Raw genomic sequence first — 19,791 nt, forward strand, 5'->3', positions numbered from 1 at the left:
AATGTTTCTGACTCTTCTAGGGCTGTATCAGTATTGTTTGTGTTTTGGGTTCTTATGTCTGGCATGCAGAGGCTTTCACCCACTGCTATGAATACTGTTAACCAGCCTGTGTTACTTGGGAGACTGACCCGTTGATTTGTGAATACAAAGAGTCGGCACTGTGAGTTTTTAAGTGTTCATGGTACATTTTACTCTGCTTATCACTGTGGCTAGAAACTACATAGCCTTTAATACCTTCTCCCTTCTTCCTATCTACTGTGTTCAAGGCATGGCTGTTACAAAGGATATCTGCTTGACTATGTAATGTATCTGATGAAATGAGAAATAAAGTGGCCATCAGGTAAGGTCTTCAGTCTCCTGTTACTCATATTACCTTGTGTTTAGCCTCTCCGTGTATTATGAGAGTCATTATCCTCATGTGGTTCCCTGCTAAATGGATGCAATTAAGATCCATGGAGTTAATTTATGGTGAGAAAGCATGAGCAAATCTTTAAACCAGGATATGCTGAAGACATTGCAAATGAAGAATACACTGAACTTGATATTTGTGTGGCTTTGAATAATATACAACTAACTTTGCAATAGCAATCATAAATTTCCTTGTCCATTTATTCATAGGTTTATCCTCAATGCAGTATAGACCACTACTGATCTCTTGTAATAAGTACATACACACACATACACAAACAAACACATACACAAAAGAACACAACTGTTGATTCTTCATTCTGACATGACACAAATTTCACATAAAACATAAATAAAGCAAATGTTTTGAGCAGCACAAGCTTGCCATTGCTTGTGTGAGTAATGAAGTAGTGAGGATTAAAGCTGTGGTGATGAGTGATGCCTGTTGTGGGGGAGCGATGAGTGAAGTACTGAGTGAGTGGGAGGTGATGGGGTAGCTGTGTACAGAATGGCTGAGTGGATGGGTGTTTTGGGCATGTGAGGTTGGGGAAGGCAGACCAGACAGGCACAGGCTGCCATCCTAGCCATGCAATGGGCTTGTTGGTTCATGCAGCTGCCAACTGTTACAAATGAGTGACACAAAAATTGACTTGACAAAGCCATAGAGTTTATGGACAGAGATAATTGTCTCCAAAGTTGACAGGTAAGATTTTTAGTCTGATAAAAAGAAAATCCAAAGTCCGATCAATTCAAAATGCCTCAAATTTTGGATAATCCTTGTCAGACTATACTGTTTGATGACTGACACCTTGGTGGGTATTTTCATACATTTTTTGTCCAAGGCTAAAGCTACTAATACATTAAAAAGAATAGCCTGAGTTTTCTTTAGATCTTATAGCTGAAATTAAAGGTGCCAAAGTTTCTTTTTAAAAGTTGGCTGATTTCTGAGACAATTACTTTTGTTCATGTATTTTAAGGACTTTTATCTTTTCTTCATACTGTAAATAAATGGGGAGCCTCCTCAGGAAGCCAATTCCCTGCATAAAACTGTATTATCATAGCAACATAAACCATAACATAAAAGAAATATACAACAAGACAACAAAATCAACACATAACAAAGATGTTTTAGTGTAGCTTGCCTCGTCACATCCCCACATCCCGTGAGCGAGGGCGGGACATGAGTGGTGGTGTCTATACCAGTGTACTCACCACACATCAGGAGGGAGGAAGCCTTATCCTAAATTTCCTGATGAATAACCAACAAACACCATCCAATATCAAGGTCTCTTTCTATACCAAGTGACTTATCAACAATACTGAAGAACAGTCTCTACAGCAGGGTTTCCCAAAGTGGATGGTACCACCCTCCTGTGTGCGATGGAAAGATCCACGGAGGGGGGTGGTAAGGAAAAAGGGGGTAGTATTGAGAATTTCAAAATGATGGTATTAATGAATCTAAAGACATACTATTATCTTCAATGTCCACACATCAGCAACCAAACATTCTTAGAACTATATCAATGTGATTACTGTACCGATATATTCGTGATTATTTAATGTCCTGGCTCTGTATTGGACATGAAGCAATCAGGTACAGACTCAAGAATTGAGAGGTAGTGATTGGAATGGTCATTCACTCCTACTGTGGCTTACAGCTAGTGAAAGTATGTTAGTCTTAAGTTACTCATAGTTGTATTCGATTGTTTGTGTTTGTGTGGATACTGGGACTCCGATGGTGTTAATGGCAGCCAATGGGGGGGGTGGGGCATCTGGAAAAAATTGAGAACCACTGCTCTAGAGGGTATTCTCTAAAAACACACCTCAGTTTAGATCACAAATACTGAACCCACAGCACCTAACAATCAAAGGTCAATCTGACCCAGGCTTGCAGCAACACTCAACTGTCACCACACATAAATCCAGCATGATCCAACAACATTGACATTTGGTGCAAACTGATTAGTGCTGTTTAATTTTTATGACCAATTTTAACTATAAACACTCTTGCTCATGTTTACAGTTCATTTTAAGAGTCATCCCCCCTTTCTCTTCACTATTTCTATGTTCCTTGAATATGTTAGTGTATCTCAGAGTATCTCTAGGATCTATTATGTCCTTTTTAAGTCTGAAATCTTGGAGAACCTGCAGAATTCTTTGGATGGTCTATTCCTGGGGTGATGAGCACACAGAAAGGTCATGGGATTGTTAGTGGTGTCTTCTTCTATTCCACTACCATATTATGTCCTGGTTGGAATTAAATGATGAAATTGTTATATTCCATTAGTCCTCCTTTTTGTATGGTGCAATTTTCTGTAATGGTCTCAAAGCTGATTTTTCTTTTCTCTCTGTGCCATTTGCAATCTTCCATCCAGTTTTGCGTGGTTTATTGAAGAGTAGAGGGCAATAATTTAGTCAACTCAGGAATTTTGTGGTTAAGTGGACCAATACAACAGTCAACTACATACACACTACTACTCACTAACTAGGTGTTCACTTCAGCTACACCTTACAACTACAGATCTGCTACACTACAATGCCTTGCCCACACCAGCACTGTACCATCAGAGCTGACAACACCGGCAAGGAGGCGGCCACCTGCCCGTGACACAACTGATACACTAGTGAGGTGCTTCAGGGCCACACCTCCTGCAGCAACACACTTCCCTAATCCTCAGAGGAAGAGTTGTAAAATTGAAAACAAGGCATCGGTTCGAGCATGTCTAGCCAATCAAATACAACAAAGGCTACTTCTACAACAAATTTAATTGTATATTTTAAAAGTACTAATAATAACAAGGCAAACATGTAAGCAATTAAAGAACATGTTTCAACAATAAGGGTAACCAGAGGGAGGGTAATTGTGATGCCGTACACAGCAGACAACAGTTGTGCACGGCACACATGACTAGAGGCTCATGCTACACTACACACCCTTCATCCACTACATTGCTACACATCATCCCTTAAAAGAACATTCAGATGAGATCTTTCTGATGCACTACCTCATACTCTTCACTCAGCTTAGTAGAAAACACTCAAGGCCAAGCTTTTTTATATATGTAAATGTCAAATGCATAAAAGGTTCATTAACTTAAGAAATTTTCTTGCTGACCCATTCCACCAGTGCCCAGCCACAGTGGGAGAGTCTTTCAAAGGGAACTAGATCTGGAATCTAAGATTTCTTTATTCCTGCAGCACATTTGTGAATGGCACCAATACCTGAGGTGATGCAGGTGTGGCCTGGGCTGCTGGTCATCGGGGCAAGCAGGGCTACACAAAGTAATGCTTTCAGTACTCAAGAATTGTTCCTTGTCTACCTCACTAGCCTGATGCTCCCACAGACTTCCTGGGATGCAGACACTGGTCCTAATATTTGGCACAAAAGGTTCAACTGGACAATTTGCAAAAAAAGCCAGCCAACAAAAGTAAGTAAGAGAATTTGGCAGCATTACATACCATACATACACCTTCCTTGCAGCAGACACAGCCACTGAGGAACCTCTCATTACTACACAAAGCAATGATGAGTGGACTTGACCCTACCAAGTGATAACAAACCCGACCTACAGTACTCAAACAGCCAACATTCAGGGGAGGAGGTCAGAGTCGCCGCTGCACGACACGTACTCAACAACAACGTGCCATGCTGTGTGGGGGGAGGCTGTGTCATTGAGCAAAGTGACCGGCTGGGTCCTGTTGCCTCTGAGTGGAGCGGGAGGCAAGGAAGGAGAGGCCGGGCCATTCAGCTCTGCAGGCGACTGGGCGGGGCAGGATGGGTGGGACGAGGGGAGGGCGGGACGGGGCGGGGAGGGGCAGTAGGAGGGATGGTGGGAGGTAAGCATCTTCGCTTACCTGTGCTTGGTGTCTAAGACTTTGGATACGTCCTTGTTGCTTATTTCACTCTCTCTCACTTGCTCCGTTAAGCTCTTGCGGACTGAGTTTTGCATCCTGGAACACAAGACACAATCAGGCATCTCTGACAACACAAGTACATTCTAATAAACCTAGGTCTCTGATGTTGAGGATGATTACAACAAAGCTCATTCTAACAAATCTAGGTTTATGAAACTTAGAAGGTGATTAACATTACTGTCTTACATTGAGTTCATATTAGGCAAGAGTGAATTCCCAATGTTATGAAAATGTAGTCATATACAAACAAATTCTTATCAGTTAATTTACGGGACATATAATATTTTAAGGCCTCCTACACCACGAGTTCTTTCAGATAGATCATGGTGTTTGATTTATCCTATTGTATGTCTTACAACTACATCCTGGAACAAGGTAGAACTATTTTTCCAACACCACTAACTTGCCCAGACAAAAATAAATGCTTGATTTACAGTATCTGTAATGTTACTGCCTGCAAAACAATTAAAAAAACTTTACATCAACTCACATGCCTAATGCAATAGCCTGGCACTCTATATCTGCATCTCAGTATGTCCTTAATACTGATCACATTAAAACACAATGACAGTATACTTTACCTTTAGGGATTAGATAATAAATCAATTCTTTACAAAAAAATAAATGAATAAATGATGCAATAGTACAAAAAACATAATAAAAACAAGACCAAGTAAATGAACAACCACACAAATAAACAAATGAACAAATAGAGGATAAAACAAAATAAAAGAAAATTAACAAACACACAAATGAATAAATCAATAAATAAATAATAAAACAAAAAATAACAAATGCACAAATTGATTAATGACTAAATATGAACCAACACTAACATATCCATTAACATAAACACAAAGGCAAGGCACAAAAAACACCAGCAGCATCATCAGTACGTACGTCTTGGTGGTGACATCCAGCAGGAGACAGGACAGAGGGATGAGGATGACTCCAAACCAGAACACAGGAGAGGAGTACACCTGAGGAACATAACACAAGTACCCATAAGCCTTCACTCATAACTTCAGGTGATTCATACTTAATTACTGGGATCTTTTTGAACTAATGGGTACTTAAGAGATTATTTTGAGCACTTGCATGACAGTCTTAAATGAGTTGAAATTCTATTGTTATGTTGATTCTTTTTTTTTTTCTTCTTCTTCTTTTTTGTGCTTTTGATGTTCCATGTCTCTGTAATTTTATTGTTCATTGGTTACTTGAGTGGACTAACTTATGTACTCTAAAAGATCATCTAAGTTATTATTATTCCTTCAGTCAATGAAGTAGTGTTTTGTTTTGCTTAGTGATGGTTTAAGCCTTAGTTATTTCACAGCCCTTTGATTGAATTTAATTGTTTAAGTAACTCTTGTACTCTTCAAAGCTTATTTCAATCACTATTCCTTTAATCAATGACCAGTACTTGTTAGACCCTCCAGGAGATGCAGGAGATGGCAAGTAACTACAGCACATTCCCTATACACCACACTGCCTGCAACACTCCCACACTGAGGCAAGCATGTCACATTTTCAGCACCTGCAGGTAGATTCCAACCATGTCGGGAGCCATGGGCAGCACCGGCCAGAAGTTGGAGTACACAAGGAGGAAGATAAACCAGGATGAAATGGAGCCCCAGATAGCGAGGTGAGTGACCCAGGTCCAGGCGTCTGTCTCCAGGCCGGCCTTGAGGCAGACAGTGATGACCACAGGTGTACACCATGTTGCCCACCATGAGGTAGCCGCCCACCCTGCCATGGCTCCACGCCACGTCCTGCGTCATGCTGAAGTATGGCAGCACGAACACCAGCACCGAGTGGACCAGCGCCAGCCACACCCACCACAAAAACACCTGCACAGAATGACAGGCTTAGAGATAGGTTGATTTTTGTGTTGCTTGGGAGAACATTATTTTTTGTGCTGCATGGAAGGTTGTTTATTTCATTCTAATCTATTTTTTTTTTTTCTTTTTGCTATGTTTCATCCCGTCCATGGCTTCACCCGCACCTTCCAGTTGAAGTGTGAGCCGCTCTGGGACTCTCGGTACAACTCGGGGTACTTCATTCGAGTCTCGGCACTGCAGGAGCGGTCAAAAATGCCCATGACCAGCGGTGGGGCGGCAGTGAACAGCTGAGGATAAAGTGAGTCATGAAAAGCACAGCCTATAGAGAGCTTGAGTTTTCTAGCACACATAAGTAGATGAATACACTTACACATTTTCTCCACACACCAAACATAGCACACATTTCATAAACTACACTTAACCCTCGGCTATCGCACCCAATTGGGGCCGAAATAGCCGCGCCATAGCCAAAAACGCGATAACTGAATTGATCTTGGCGTGAAGGCGGTTTTGGCCAATTAGCACTCAGATATCCCATGACGTCATGGCTGGGCGCACTATAGCAGGCATCTGAGGTCGCAATAATGAAATCTTAGCAGCTTTTCATGGGTGCGCGATAGCAATAAAACACGATAGCCGAAGTCGCGATAGCCGAGGGTTGACTGTAAGTGAGCACATCACCACACTTCTCCAACATACTAAATAACCTTCCAACATTAAGAAAACACACACATTCTTGGCACACAATGCACACTTCCTATACTCAATACATACCTACACACTTCCTCCACATGCTAAATACACTTCCACCATTGAGAAAACACATTAGTACATCCTTAGCATACTACATACACTTTCTACACCAACAATACATACTGACACATACCTTCTACATACTATAGTCTGTCTAATCTAAAATGGCTCCTGGATTTCAAACACATTGTAGCTTAATGATAATGTAATTGATTTGAAGTGAATAATACTTGTTTTCTGCTGATGAATGCACTTATAACAAGGACAGCTCACAGATTTGCTCAAGATCTGACAACCATGCATTCCCTGGGGCACCATTAAAATTGAGACCCAGGAGTCATTTTAGAGTAGACAGACTATAAACATACACTGCAGAGAGACACAACAAGACTATGAGCAACACTCACCACATTGTACATGGCGATGCTCCAGCGCTCAAACAGCACCTGCCCTGACCAGCCTGACATCGCTGCCCACCACAACTCAATGACATACAGGCAGATATTTTTGTAAAAGCTATATAAGATCACTTTACACAAGCGACTGTAGTTCCACGCGCCATGAACGAACAGTAATCTCGCCAGAAATCGGAACTGGAAGGAGAAAAACAAGGTGAGAGTGGCTGATGCTTTCTTAGGTTTTATCTTCATTGAGGAATTAAGACAGTCTATGTGAAATGTGAGTGAGAACAGCAAAACTTGAAGGAATGAGTGTCTTTAATTGCAAAGCTTTTTCCTTTTAGATATAGCAATAAAATAAGAAAACAGAATTACTCTCTTCACACATATATACATACACATACCAAGACTGTCTCCTAAAGAAAAGAGGGAGATAACCAAAACAAGGCACACAAGTTTTACATTCATACTCACTCATACCAATCTCTTTCAGCCCAGTAGCCTCCTTCTCCATGATCAGGTTACAACATTCCTTGAACCACTCTCTTGGAGCACCCACCTGGCCGATGGCATAGTCTGAGGCACAGGCAGCCTGAAGACCCTCCAAGCCAGCAATGCCCACACCCACATTGGCTTTCTGGATCATGGCGACATCATTGGCACCGTCGCCAATCGCCAGCGTGACTGACCCCGTCTCCCGCGTCAAGAGTTCCACCACCTGCAGAGTGACACTTTCAGTAAGCAGTCATGGCCGAGCAAAGGTGGCAAGCTGTACAAGTCCAAAAGATGTGATGGTACTCATAAGAGACGAAAGTGAGAGAAAATAGGAGATCTCTATTTTTAAAAACAAAAGAAAAGAGAGCAAGAGGAAACAAAAGAACTGAGACAGAAAAGATAGGACAATACTCATAAAAGGAAAAGACATAACTGAGAGTAAATGGGAGAGTTCTTTCTAAGCCCTAACAAAACAAAAAGAAGAGAGAAATAGTAAGCAAAAAGGCACTCTATCACACAAACACAAAGACAGATAAGCTCACCTCTGCCTTCTGGCTTGGAGACACCCTACAACAGATGACACTCTTGCAGGAGACACACAGGTCGAGGAAGTCCTTGCGCAGGTCTGGCGTGAGGGCGTAGATCAGGGTCTTACCATCAATGATCAGAGCAGCCTCATTTTCTCGCTTCAGCTGCTCCCCAAACTCCACCACATGACGGTTAATGGTGTCTCGTGTCTCCTGTGAGGGACAAACACAACATTAGCACTTCACTACCACATTAATTCCTCCAATCCTTCACTTTACCCATTATCAAGAGCAATGTTTCCAAATACTTCAAAAGATAGAAAGAGGGTCTACTTGTAGTTATTATTTTTTTACTTCATAAACTGTATAGCTTTCCATTTATCTCCAGTCTCTCCATAAATGATCTAGCTATCCATCTTTCTATCAGTGAAGCAGCACCATTACTCACGTCAAGGGAGTCAGTGTTGAGGATTATGAGTGGCATTCCTTGATTCAGCAGGTGGCAGGAATGGCCAATGTTGATGGCTGTCTCCTGCTTTGTCTCCAGTCAGCACCCACACATGGATCCCAGCCTTCAAGAGGGATGCTATGGTCTCTGGAACCTGTAATAGAAAACACTTACATTGCTTCTCACATACTTTGTTTTCTATTTCTTTAACTATCTTTGTTATGAAGATTTTGAATCATGTAAGCTTGAGAACCTGAAAATGACAGATAATGTGAGGATATAAAATATGTAGATAAATAAAGAAAGAAACTGTACTATTACTCATCACAGTAACAAAAGGAGAAATTCTGAGCCCATTTGGTGGGTAAAAAGATAAGCCAGAAAGTATAACACATCATAAACAGATGAACATATAGAACTACAATGCAAGATTTCAACACTGCATCTGAAACACAGGTCACTAATTACAGTCACACATCCCAGTGGCAGTCAAACAAAATAGTCCAATGTAGAAAAAAACATTAAACGTCCCAATAAGTCAAATAACATTCCAGGAAGCCCCACCAGTCAAATAACACTCCAATAACTTTCAAATAAAACAATCCAATAAGTGTCATCAAGTAAAACATTCAGGTAAGAATCCCATGTACCTCATCTTGGAGCTTGTCTTCAATGGCTGTGGCCCCGAGCAGTGTCAGGTTGTTCTCGATAAGTTGTGCTGCATCCTCCAGCTTCTTCTCACGGAACTGTAGTGCAGTGCTTGCCTTGTGGTAGATGTTCTTCCACTTCTGTAACAAATAATGCATCACCTGAATCTCCACACAATACACAAGTACCCTAAGCTGTCTGTGGCTTGAAGCAACAGACAACACACCACAATGCTAAAATATTTCTAACACTTGTAAAATCACTAGATAACTTCTACATATTCGGAAATATTACACAACTAATTCAACATGTGAAGTCTTACATAAAAGAATGGACAAAAAATAGAAGCATTGACTACAATATAGCACCATCTCTAAAACTATGTAGGAGTGTGTGTTTTCTTATAACTAATAAGGTAATATGACTTCATCCTTCCACAGCAAACAGCAAAAATATTCATCACTTCAATTATGCTTGTTTCCTCTTACAAAGCTGGACACCAAAAATATCAACATATTTCATGAAACTTTAGACACATTCACCAAGCAATCACACACATACATACATACACACACACACACACACACACACACACACACACACACACTTATATACAGGCAGAACGTACCTCATAATACTCTTGTGATATGTCAGCCACAGCATAGCACAGTGTCCTCAGCCCCTCACCAGCAAAGTCCTCAAGGTGCCTCACAATGACATCTCTAAACTCTTGGCTGTCCCCAAGGCGCTCATAGATCACCTGAAGGAGAAGTGAAAGAGTGCAGAGTGAGTGATGTGGTGATCATATGAACAAGGAGGAACATAAAGTGAGCAAAGTGAAGATTAGAGGAACAGAAAGTAAAGAGTGAGTGATGTGGAAAATAAAGGAGAAAGAAAAATAAAGATAATCAGTAGTTTTTAGTTCTTTCATTGCACTCAAAAGAATTAATTATTCAAAGTATGAGTTGGGAACCAAAAACTGGATCATCAGGTCTTGTTGAGTGGGTCACCACACTAAAGAGTTGTGTGCACAATAAATCAAAACAAGTAGTGTGTGTGTGTGTGTGTGTGTGTGTGTGTGTGTGTGTGTGTGTGTGTGTGTGTGTGTGTGTGTGTGTGTGTGTGTGTGTGTGTGTGTGTGTGTGTGTGTGTGTGTGTGTGTTTCATTGTTTGATCTGCTGCAGTCTCTGACGAGACAGCCAGACGTTACCCTACGGAACGAGCTCAGAGCTCATTATTTCCGATCTTCGGATAGGCCTGAGACCAGGCACACACCGCACACCGGGACAACAAGGTCACAACTCCTCGATTTACATCCCGTACCTACTCACTGCTAGGTGAACAGGGCTACACGTGAAAGGAGACACACCCAAATATCTCCACCCGGCCGGGGAATCGAACCCCGGTCCTCTGGCTTGTGAAGCCAGCGCTCTAACCACTGAGCTACCGTGTGTGTGTGTGTGTGTGTGTGTGTGTGTGTGTGTGTGTGTGTGTGTGTGTGTGTGTGTGTGTGTGTGTGTGTGTGTGTGTGTGTGTGTGTGTGTGTGTGTTCACCTCGGTCGTCTGCTGGTCACCCAGCCAGTCTTTCCCATTACGGAGCGAGCTCAGAGCTCATAGACCGATCTTCGGGTAGGATTGAGACCACATCACACTCCACACACCAGGAAAGCGAGGCCACAACCCCTCCAGTTACATCCCGTACCTATTTACTGTTAGGTGAACACACCCCACACATTAAGAGGCTTGCCCATTTGCCTCGCCATGCCAGGACTCCAACCCGGTCCTCTCAATAGTGAGTCGAGCGTGCTAACCACTACACTACGGTGTGTGTGTGTGTGTGTGTGTGTGTGTGTGTGTGTGTGTGTGTGTGTGTGTGTGTGTGTGTGTGTGTGTGTGTGTGTGTGTGTGTGTGTGTGTGTGTGTGTGTGTGTGTGTGTGTGTGTGTGTGTGTGTGTGTGTGTGTGTGTGTGTGAATTAATTTCTATATTAGAGGTATAAAGACACAATAAAATATATACATGAAGTCATGAAAGAAATATATAGAATAAAATTAAGTTGTGATAAAAGAAAAATCTGAAGAACACTGCACTAGAATACTGTTACACTGAGCCAAAACTGTCAGATCTTGCACAATATCATTTCAGCAGCATAAAACAGGGATGAAACCTGAGATACTATATTAATTTTGGTGTAGTTTTGCAGCCTGAGGAGAGACTTCTGAGTTTATAGTTTAGTTTTAATCAATAGTATAGTAAAGCACTGTATTCACTTCCTGTATTCTCTAATCTGTTATGAATCTTTTGTTACATTCCATAGGTAGTCTGTTGGCAAATCAGAAAATATGATTGACAGAAAAATCCAACATAGTGTAAATGAAAGCAGAAAGTTACTGGACTCATGACTGCAACTCAGGAACTCCCTACCTGCTTCTGTATTTCCTTCTTCCTATGACCGAAACTCATTTAAGAGGGAAGTTTCAAGACATTTATCTCATTCTTTTGGCATACTCTCTCAGACCTGCTCTGGAACTGGCACTTGAGTGGGCCTTTTTGTTGATTAACTTTTACTGCCCTCGACTAGACTTCCCCCCCCCTCCCACACACACGCACAAAAAAAAAAGTAAATAAAATAAAATAAAATAAAAAAAATTCAATATTAAAAAAATGTGTGTGAGAAGCAATACCGTGTCGGCTCCCTTGCAGTAAAGCTTGATCTGGCCGTCGGGAGTCTTGACAATCACACTCATACGTTTGCGTGCCGAGGTAAACTCCAGCACATTGAGCACTTCGTAGCGCTCCTTGGTTCCCAGCACGTCCACCTCAACATAGTCTGGTGTGCGAGTCTCAAACACAAAGCCGAGTTTCTGTGCCCCCTCCACCAATGCTCGTTCATCTGGGAAACACAACAGAAGTATCAGATTACTTTATGTTCATTTACACAAGGTTCTAACTACAGGAAGAAATAAAGAAAAAGAAAAATACCTGAAGTATTAGATCTCCATCAATGTTCATTCATCTGAGGAACACAACAGAAGAACTATTAGATCACACTACATTTTTTTTTTATTTGGGATACTAGCCAGACAACAAAAGGAAAGTAAAAAAAAAATAAATAAATAAAAAAAACCCTGATGTGTCAGTTCATAAAAAAGAAAAGATTATATAATAATACGTAAAATTTCCACATATTCTAATGATTTATTGTTGCATCTATGTTGTTTTTCTTGTAGCATTAAAAATGCCCAATACAGAATGTTTGAAATTAATTAGCTGTGTTCTGATGATAATGACTTGATGTTCACTTGTATAACTACTAACTGAATAACACACCTATACACCACAACAGCTGCATGTGTGTAAGTCTATAATATCTATCTACATTGTTTATTTTGAAATATTGCTAACTGACAAACTGATGTATTGAATGTGCCATCATTACGTCATATCAAGCTTAATTCTGTGTAACCCTAACATGTTGATTTGCTTTGTAACTATTAAGAGAACCAACTGATGTATCACAAGAATCACAAAAAGTCACAAGATATCGTCTGCAAACTTACCGGGTGAGGCGGCATGATACTTTATGGCACTGTCAGGCCGGCCCTCATCTCTGTCTGGGATGACGGTGTGACAGACGGCAAGCATGATGAGAAACTGCCGAGCCATGTCAGAGCCCGGCCCGCCACTCTCCACCAGCACTATCAGGTCCTGCACGCTGCGACAGGGAGAGCTGACTCAGGGGAACGTAAAGCCATCATTAGATATTGCATCAGAGTACTTCACACATCTAAGGCTAAGTAAAGTCCTGCTGGAGTTTAAGAGTAAATATAAAATGGCAAAGTAAACATAAAGCTGCCAACTGGTCATGTCTCAAAATGGCTGACAGATCTAAGGCTAAGTAAAGTTTTGCTGGAGTTTAAGAATAAATGTAAAGCAGCAGACAAAGTAAATGTTAGGTGCCATTAAATCATGTTCCAAAATGCTTTCAAAATAAATTTTCAGAAGGGATTCAATGAAAAATATCAAATAACAATCATCATAAATGTAAAGCTTCCATCAAGTCATGTCTCAAAATGCTTCAAGTACTAAGATTAAATTCAAGGTTGACTAGATAAATGCAAAGTAGTTATTTTGATCTAACAAGCTATGAATATTAAGTAAAATAAAACATGCCGCAGAAATCTAACAGGTATAGAAATACAATAAGAAATAAGATAAAGGCCAAAAATAATGCACCAATTACAAAACTACTTACAAGCTAACAAAATAACTATATTTCACCTAAAGCTATGAATGACAAAATAATAATAATAATATAATCCGGAGCTTAGCATGATCTAAACACACAATGAATAATAAAGAGTAGGGTGCAAGAATTCATCATGATCCTCACAAACTACTAATGATAAAATGATAGAGGAGCTTAACATAATCATCAAAAACTACAAAATAATAAGGAAAATAATAATCAACAAAGTAACAATCTTAATAAACTACAAAACAAAAAAAAAGAATCAAAATGCAAGAATTCGATATGAACAACCTATGAACAACAAAACAAGACACAGGAATGTAACATCAAGGAAAAAAAGCATTGAGCCTCACCTCCCATCACTCATACTGTAAATATTGCCCCCAACACTGCATCGCTTGAACTCCATAATGTTGCAAGTGAGTGTTCCTGTCTTGTCGGAAAGGACATACTTGACCATCCCAAGCTCCTCATTCAGGTTGGAGGTCCTTGCCATGGCCCAGATGTTGTTCTCTTCATACAGCATATTGATGTCATTGTTGATGAAGCCAGCCTGGAGTGTAAAAGTTACGCTGAGTTTCTGGCTTGTTTCATATATCGTCCTAAGTTTTTGTTATTCTTCTGCTTCTGTATTTCCATCTTCCTATGACCTGAATTCATTTAAGAGGGAGGTTTTGAGATATTTATCCCACTCTTTTGGCTAACTCTCTTGGACCTGCTCGGGGACTGGCAACTAAGAGGGCCTTTTTTTTTCACTCTTTCTGTTGCTCTTGGCCAGATTTTCCCCTCTAACATAATAGAAAAAAAATATTTCTGGTAAACAAGGATACTATACACTAAACAATACAAATTTCAAGCATGAATCTACAATTGACTTTAAATGTCTCTCTTCCTCACCTGTATGAACCTGACAACTTCTAAGGTGACCTGCAGGGAAATGGGGATCAGGTTGTTGAAGAGAATGATAAACGTAATGAAGTTAATCCCAAAGTTGAACACGCTCAGATCTGAAAAAAGAAAAACAGTAATGTGAATAACTTATAGTGACTCTAATGATAGTAGTAGTAGTAGTAGTAATAGTAGTAACAGTAGTAGTTATTTGCATTCCTTTATAATTTCACCTGATCTTAGTCAATATTTCTCAAGCTCCATTTAAACACCATTAACCTAACGTAACCTAATCTAAAGTAATTTCACCTTTCAAGAGCCACATGAATACTGCTAATCCAACCCAACCTGACATAAGTAATTTCACCTAACATCTCCCACTACCTTTCAAAATCTACCAGAATAGTGACAACTTATAAATAAAAAAAATAAATGAAAAAAAAAAATTAACATTACCAAACCTAACTTGACCTAAACAAACCAACACTAACTTAATCTAGCAGTTTCCCTTTCTAATGTGCTACCTTTAAAAATGCACCCAAATACTGCTAACTTAACCAAACCAAACCAAACTGAAGCTAAATTTACCTAACCTTATATAACTCTACCACATAAACCAGTACCTTTCAAGATGAACCAAAAGTGACAACTTAATGTAATTTAACATAACAACCTCACATATTGCACTATAGTTTTCAAGATCCCCCCAAATACTATTAACTAACCTTCCCACAGCCAGGCCCAGACATCCCAGGCCACCATAGCCCCGCCTGACTCACCATCCAGGGAGAGGTACCAGTGGAGCTCAGCCGGCCACTGTGAGTTGCACACGGCCATAATGAGGCATAACACAATGAGCAGGAAAAACAGCAGGATGATCAGGTTGTTTGTCTGCTTGTCCACCTGAAATGTGTGAATTGCCATAATGTTAGTGCTGAGTTGGAAATTAAGAAGTGGGTAAGATAAATTTGTGGTTAGGTGTGGATAGATGTGTGTAAATATATTTCATAGTGACTTCTTGTAGCTTTCATTATGTTGTTATCTCACTATCACTGTTGCACATTGCTTCATTAATACAATATACAAAAAGATAGAGAAATTATTAACTTGAAGCATCATTGTATATATAGAAATTAATGTATTGCAGGATTCCTACACTGATAGCATACTGATGTCTGTTACTTATATGAAATTATCTAATACCAATATATAACCATTACTCATTCTTTGCCACTCTCTCAAGGAACTGAATGTATATGGCAGGAGCTCCCATTCCCTCCTGTCCATCTATATACTTCTAAACTCCCCATCTCCTGATCCCCTTTAATCTGTTTTGCTCCATTTCAGTACACCGTCAAATATAAGGAGATGGGTGAGTGCAGGCAAAGGTCATTTTCTGTATATTGCAACTAAATGAATACAACTTGGCAACACACACACACACACACACACACACACACACACACACACACACCGTGGAGCGTTTGAGAGGTGCTGAGGTAGCAGAGTTCTTCATAAGCTTTGTTTCATGGCCTGTGTAGATAACCAGCCCAAAGACCCAGTTAGTGTTCTGCAGCTTGGCACCACGCAGCAGCACTTGGTCTGGGCACAGCGGCACAGTCCTGCACATTACAGAAAGGAAAAATACAAAAACATTCACTACCAGGTAATGTTTCAGGTAAGCTTTTATCATCACTGTAATTCCAAAAGGTTCTACCTATGCTTGAATCATTGCCTTGTTTATCTACTAGTGGCATTTTAGATGTTTATTTGAAGGATAACTCTCTCTCTCTCTCTCTCTCTCTCTCTCTCTCTCTCTCTGTTCCCCCCCCTTAATATTTAATATTGGCAGTTTAAGGAGACTAAAAGCACTGATCAGCATGGTTTCAAAATGTCCAAGACCAGAAAAGAAGCATAAAAAAAGAAAATAAACATATCAAATATCAAAAACCACATTTAACATCAGAATGAAATCTAGTCACACAAAAGGTCACACATCCAAGGTCGCACAGTGTCAAGGAGGGGTCAGGTCACTCACGGTCGGCTGGTCTCCTTGAGGTTGCCGGTGAACTGGTAGAGGAAGCGGTTGGGCGCCTCACACTCCACCTTGCCGGACAGGTTCATGAGGTCCCGCGCCTCCAGCAGGTGCGCTGTCTGAGGCAGGCCCTGGCGAATCTTGAGGTTTGTCTCACCATCCAGATTGGCCGTCTCCACGTAGCACAGGGCTTGGGGTTCACTATGGGGACACAAGGATGTTAGTTAGATAATACTGGGATGGTATTAGTGATTTTGTCCCAGGGTTAGGTTAGGTTAGGCTAAGTTTAAATAAATTTCATTGTTAACCTCTTTATTGTGTAGATCAGGGGTTCTCAACCTTTTTCCCGTCAAGAACCCCTGAGTTATAAGACCATCTACCCGAACCCCCAGTAATTTGACATTGAACAGAATGTTAATTTAGTGACTGACACTAACTCAATAGGCAAAGATATTCTGCAAAGGATGTATCATTAAATCATCCATCTAAGTACCCCTGGAAATCTTGTGAACCCCTGGGGGGTTCATGAACCCCAGATTGAGAACCCCTGGTGTAGATCATGAAGAGTTCGTTGAAACCATTAATGTGACAATGCAATAAACACCTATCTGTCTAGACCAGCAGCTGTTGGGTTTAACTACTGTTTCTTTAAAATATTTTACACAAGATGAAGAAATTCTGGCTTCATTAGCATCACCTTTAAAAATATTTAACATTACAGTCAACCCTCGGTATCGCGACTTCAGCTATCGCGTTTTATTGCTATCACGCACCCATGAAAAGCTGTTAAAATTTCATTATCGCGATCTCAGATGCCTGCTATCGCGCGCCCAGCCATGACATCATGGGATATTTAAGCGCTCATTGGCCAAAACCGCCTTCCCACCAAGATCAATTCGGCTATCGCGTTTTCGGCTATGGCGTGGCTATTTTGGCCCCAATTGGGCGCGATAGCTAAGGGTTAAGTGTAGATGATAGAATTTTGTGTTAATCCTTTCCTTTTTTTTGGGGGGGTGGGGATAAATTACTATTTTTCAAACATTAAACTGTTACATGAAAGAAATTTGGAACAATGTACATCTTCTTTCAAACAGTCTACTATAGAAAGAATAATGAATCTCATTATTTCAACAAAATTATGCTACCAATTTTCTGGTGTCACATCTCTCACCCAAACACACAATACAATACAAGAAGAATCTATACACACACACACACACACACACACACACACACACACACACACACACACACACACACACACACACACACACACACACACACACACACACACACACACACACACACCTGGAGGCGAGGAGGACTAAGTCGGCAGGAAAAAACTTGTTGTTGCGCACTTTGACAATGTCCCCGACCTGTATGTGGCGCCACTTGATCCACTGCCACTGTCCATCCTTCAGCACCTCTATCTCCCTCTTGTTCAACTCGTCGTCCGCCCGATGACGTTTCTGGCCAGGAAGAGAGCACATTTACAAAGACCATTCTTTTGAGAGCACATTTACACTCTTCTTTTGGTTAACTCTTTTAACCTTGTTTGGGAACTGGCACCTCAATGGGCCTTTTTTTTGTTGTATCAGTTTTTGTTGTCCTTAATTAGTTTCCCCCCTACATGAAAAACATCTCTTATTTAGGCTGCTAATTATCTGTTATCTCATATGACTTTCATTACATTAAAAAGAGTTTACCAAAAGTCTCAATAATTATCCTAAGGTAACTTCATGACGTAACAAATAAATCTGTAAAAAGTGTACTGTTTGGTATCTATTACAATATTTTACACTACTCTTATCATGGAAAGTTGTTGCCAAAAGCTTACAAATTTATCCTAGTGTATATAAACTCAGGAATAAATTAATATGTATGTAAAAAGACAAGTGACAAATATAGTTTGGATGTTCAGAATATCATGTAGCTATCTAAATCTTGGTTTTCTGAAGGTAAGAGTGATTTTACACCTGTCCTCATATTTTCTAGCTTTAAAGGACCCTCTGAAAGATAAATTTTGAATGCTACGTTTTCTATTTCCCATCATCCTTTCCTTTCTCAACATTCATCTTTCCTCTCCCTCATTTTATTCCATCTCTCCTATTTCCTCTTCACCTTTTCACTACCTGTCTCCCATCTCCCAGCCATCTTTTCATCTCACACATGCACTCAGTCTTACATTCTCTCTCTCTCTCTCTCTCTCTCTCTCTCTCTCTCTCTCTCTCTCTCTCTGTCCCTTCACACATTCAGTCAACCCTACATCCCCTCAGCACACCATTCTTTCCCTCTGCCTTGCCCTCAATCTTTCCTCTATCCTCTCACACACTCACTCAACCATATCTCTCTCTTAATCTTTCTTTCTCTCTATTCGTTCTCTCCTTCCTTCTCTTTTCCCTCACACATTTACTTCCTTTACTTTTCTCTCTATTCTTTCTTTTCTCTCTTCTTTGTTTATTTCTTTGACTTATTCACCCCTTTCATCTCTTCATCAGCTCTTCTATGTTGTCTTAATCACAATATCAATTTCCCCACTCTTTCACTTCTTTCTCTCACTCACCAAACCTCACCATCTCATTTCTACACTTCTCTAGCCCTCATCTTTCCTCACAGCCACACTTACTTCTCTTTACCTGCCTCTATTCTTTCTTTCCTTTCTCATTTCTCTCTCTATTCTATCCTTCCATTTATTTCTCTCACCCATTCAACTCCTTTCATCTCTTCCTTAACTCTCTACTTCACTCTTTTACCTTCTCTCCTCTCAAACACTTGCCAAACTTCACCATCTCTTTCTCTACACTTCCCCAGCACCCCTCACTTATCACAGCCACACTCACAATGTCCTCTGCAATCTCCTTGATGGCTGACACCACCAGGATGCAGATGAGGGGCACCAGTGTTGTGTAGCGGCCAGTAGGTGACACTCCCGGAATTTGCTGTGGAGAGAATGTAAGTAAGTGATGAGGAAATGCAAAGACAGTATTATAATGTAGTGTTTGTGGTGTTGTGAGAGAAATAATGTGCTTTTTTATAAGGAAAGTAGTGACACTCCCAGAATTTGCTGCAGAAAATGTAGGTAAATGATAGATAAATGCAAAGACAGTAATATAAGGTAGAATTTGTGGTGTCATGAGAGAAGCAGTGTTTTTAACCCCTTCAATACTGGGAGATATTTTTACCTTGA

General features: G+C 40.4%; 1 protein-coding gene across 1 annotated transcript in view; it reads right to left on the reverse strand.

The window, feature by feature from the left end:
• Positions 1 to 19,791, reverse strand: part of LOC123511929 (probable phospholipid-transporting ATPase IA) — a 47,349-nt gene that overhangs the window by 19,361 nt on the left and 8,197 nt on the right. The window contains 21 exon segments of the mRNA XM_045268034.1: positions 4,264 to 4,359; positions 5,224 to 5,303; positions 5,858 to 6,029; positions 6,031 to 6,170; positions 6,326 to 6,448; positions 7,322 to 7,507; positions 7,872 to 8,030; positions 8,350 to 8,547; positions 8,783 to 8,872; positions 8,874 to 8,936; positions 9,433 to 9,570; positions 10,059 to 10,190; positions 12,114 to 12,322; positions 12,990 to 13,144; positions 14,035 to 14,234; positions 14,579 to 14,688; positions 15,295 to 15,472; positions 16,044 to 16,191; positions 16,608 to 16,805; positions 17,913 to 18,073; positions 19,445 to 19,543. Of these exon segments, the coding sequence (XP_045123969.1) occupies positions 4,264 to 4,359; positions 5,224 to 5,303; positions 5,858 to 6,029; positions 6,031 to 6,170; positions 6,326 to 6,448; positions 7,322 to 7,507; positions 7,872 to 8,030; positions 8,350 to 8,547; positions 8,783 to 8,872; positions 8,874 to 8,936; positions 9,433 to 9,570; positions 10,059 to 10,190; positions 12,114 to 12,322; positions 12,990 to 13,144; positions 14,035 to 14,234; positions 14,579 to 14,688; positions 15,295 to 15,472; positions 16,044 to 16,191; positions 16,608 to 16,805; positions 17,913 to 18,073; positions 19,445 to 19,543 (3,035 nt within the window).

The sequence above is a fragment of the Portunus trituberculatus genome, chromosome 32, assembly GCF_017591435.1.
Source record: "Portunus trituberculatus isolate SZX2019 chromosome 32, ASM1759143v1, whole genome shotgun sequence".
Classification (NCBI taxonomy): domain Eukaryota; kingdom Metazoa; phylum Arthropoda; class Malacostraca; order Decapoda; family Portunidae; genus Portunus; species Portunus trituberculatus.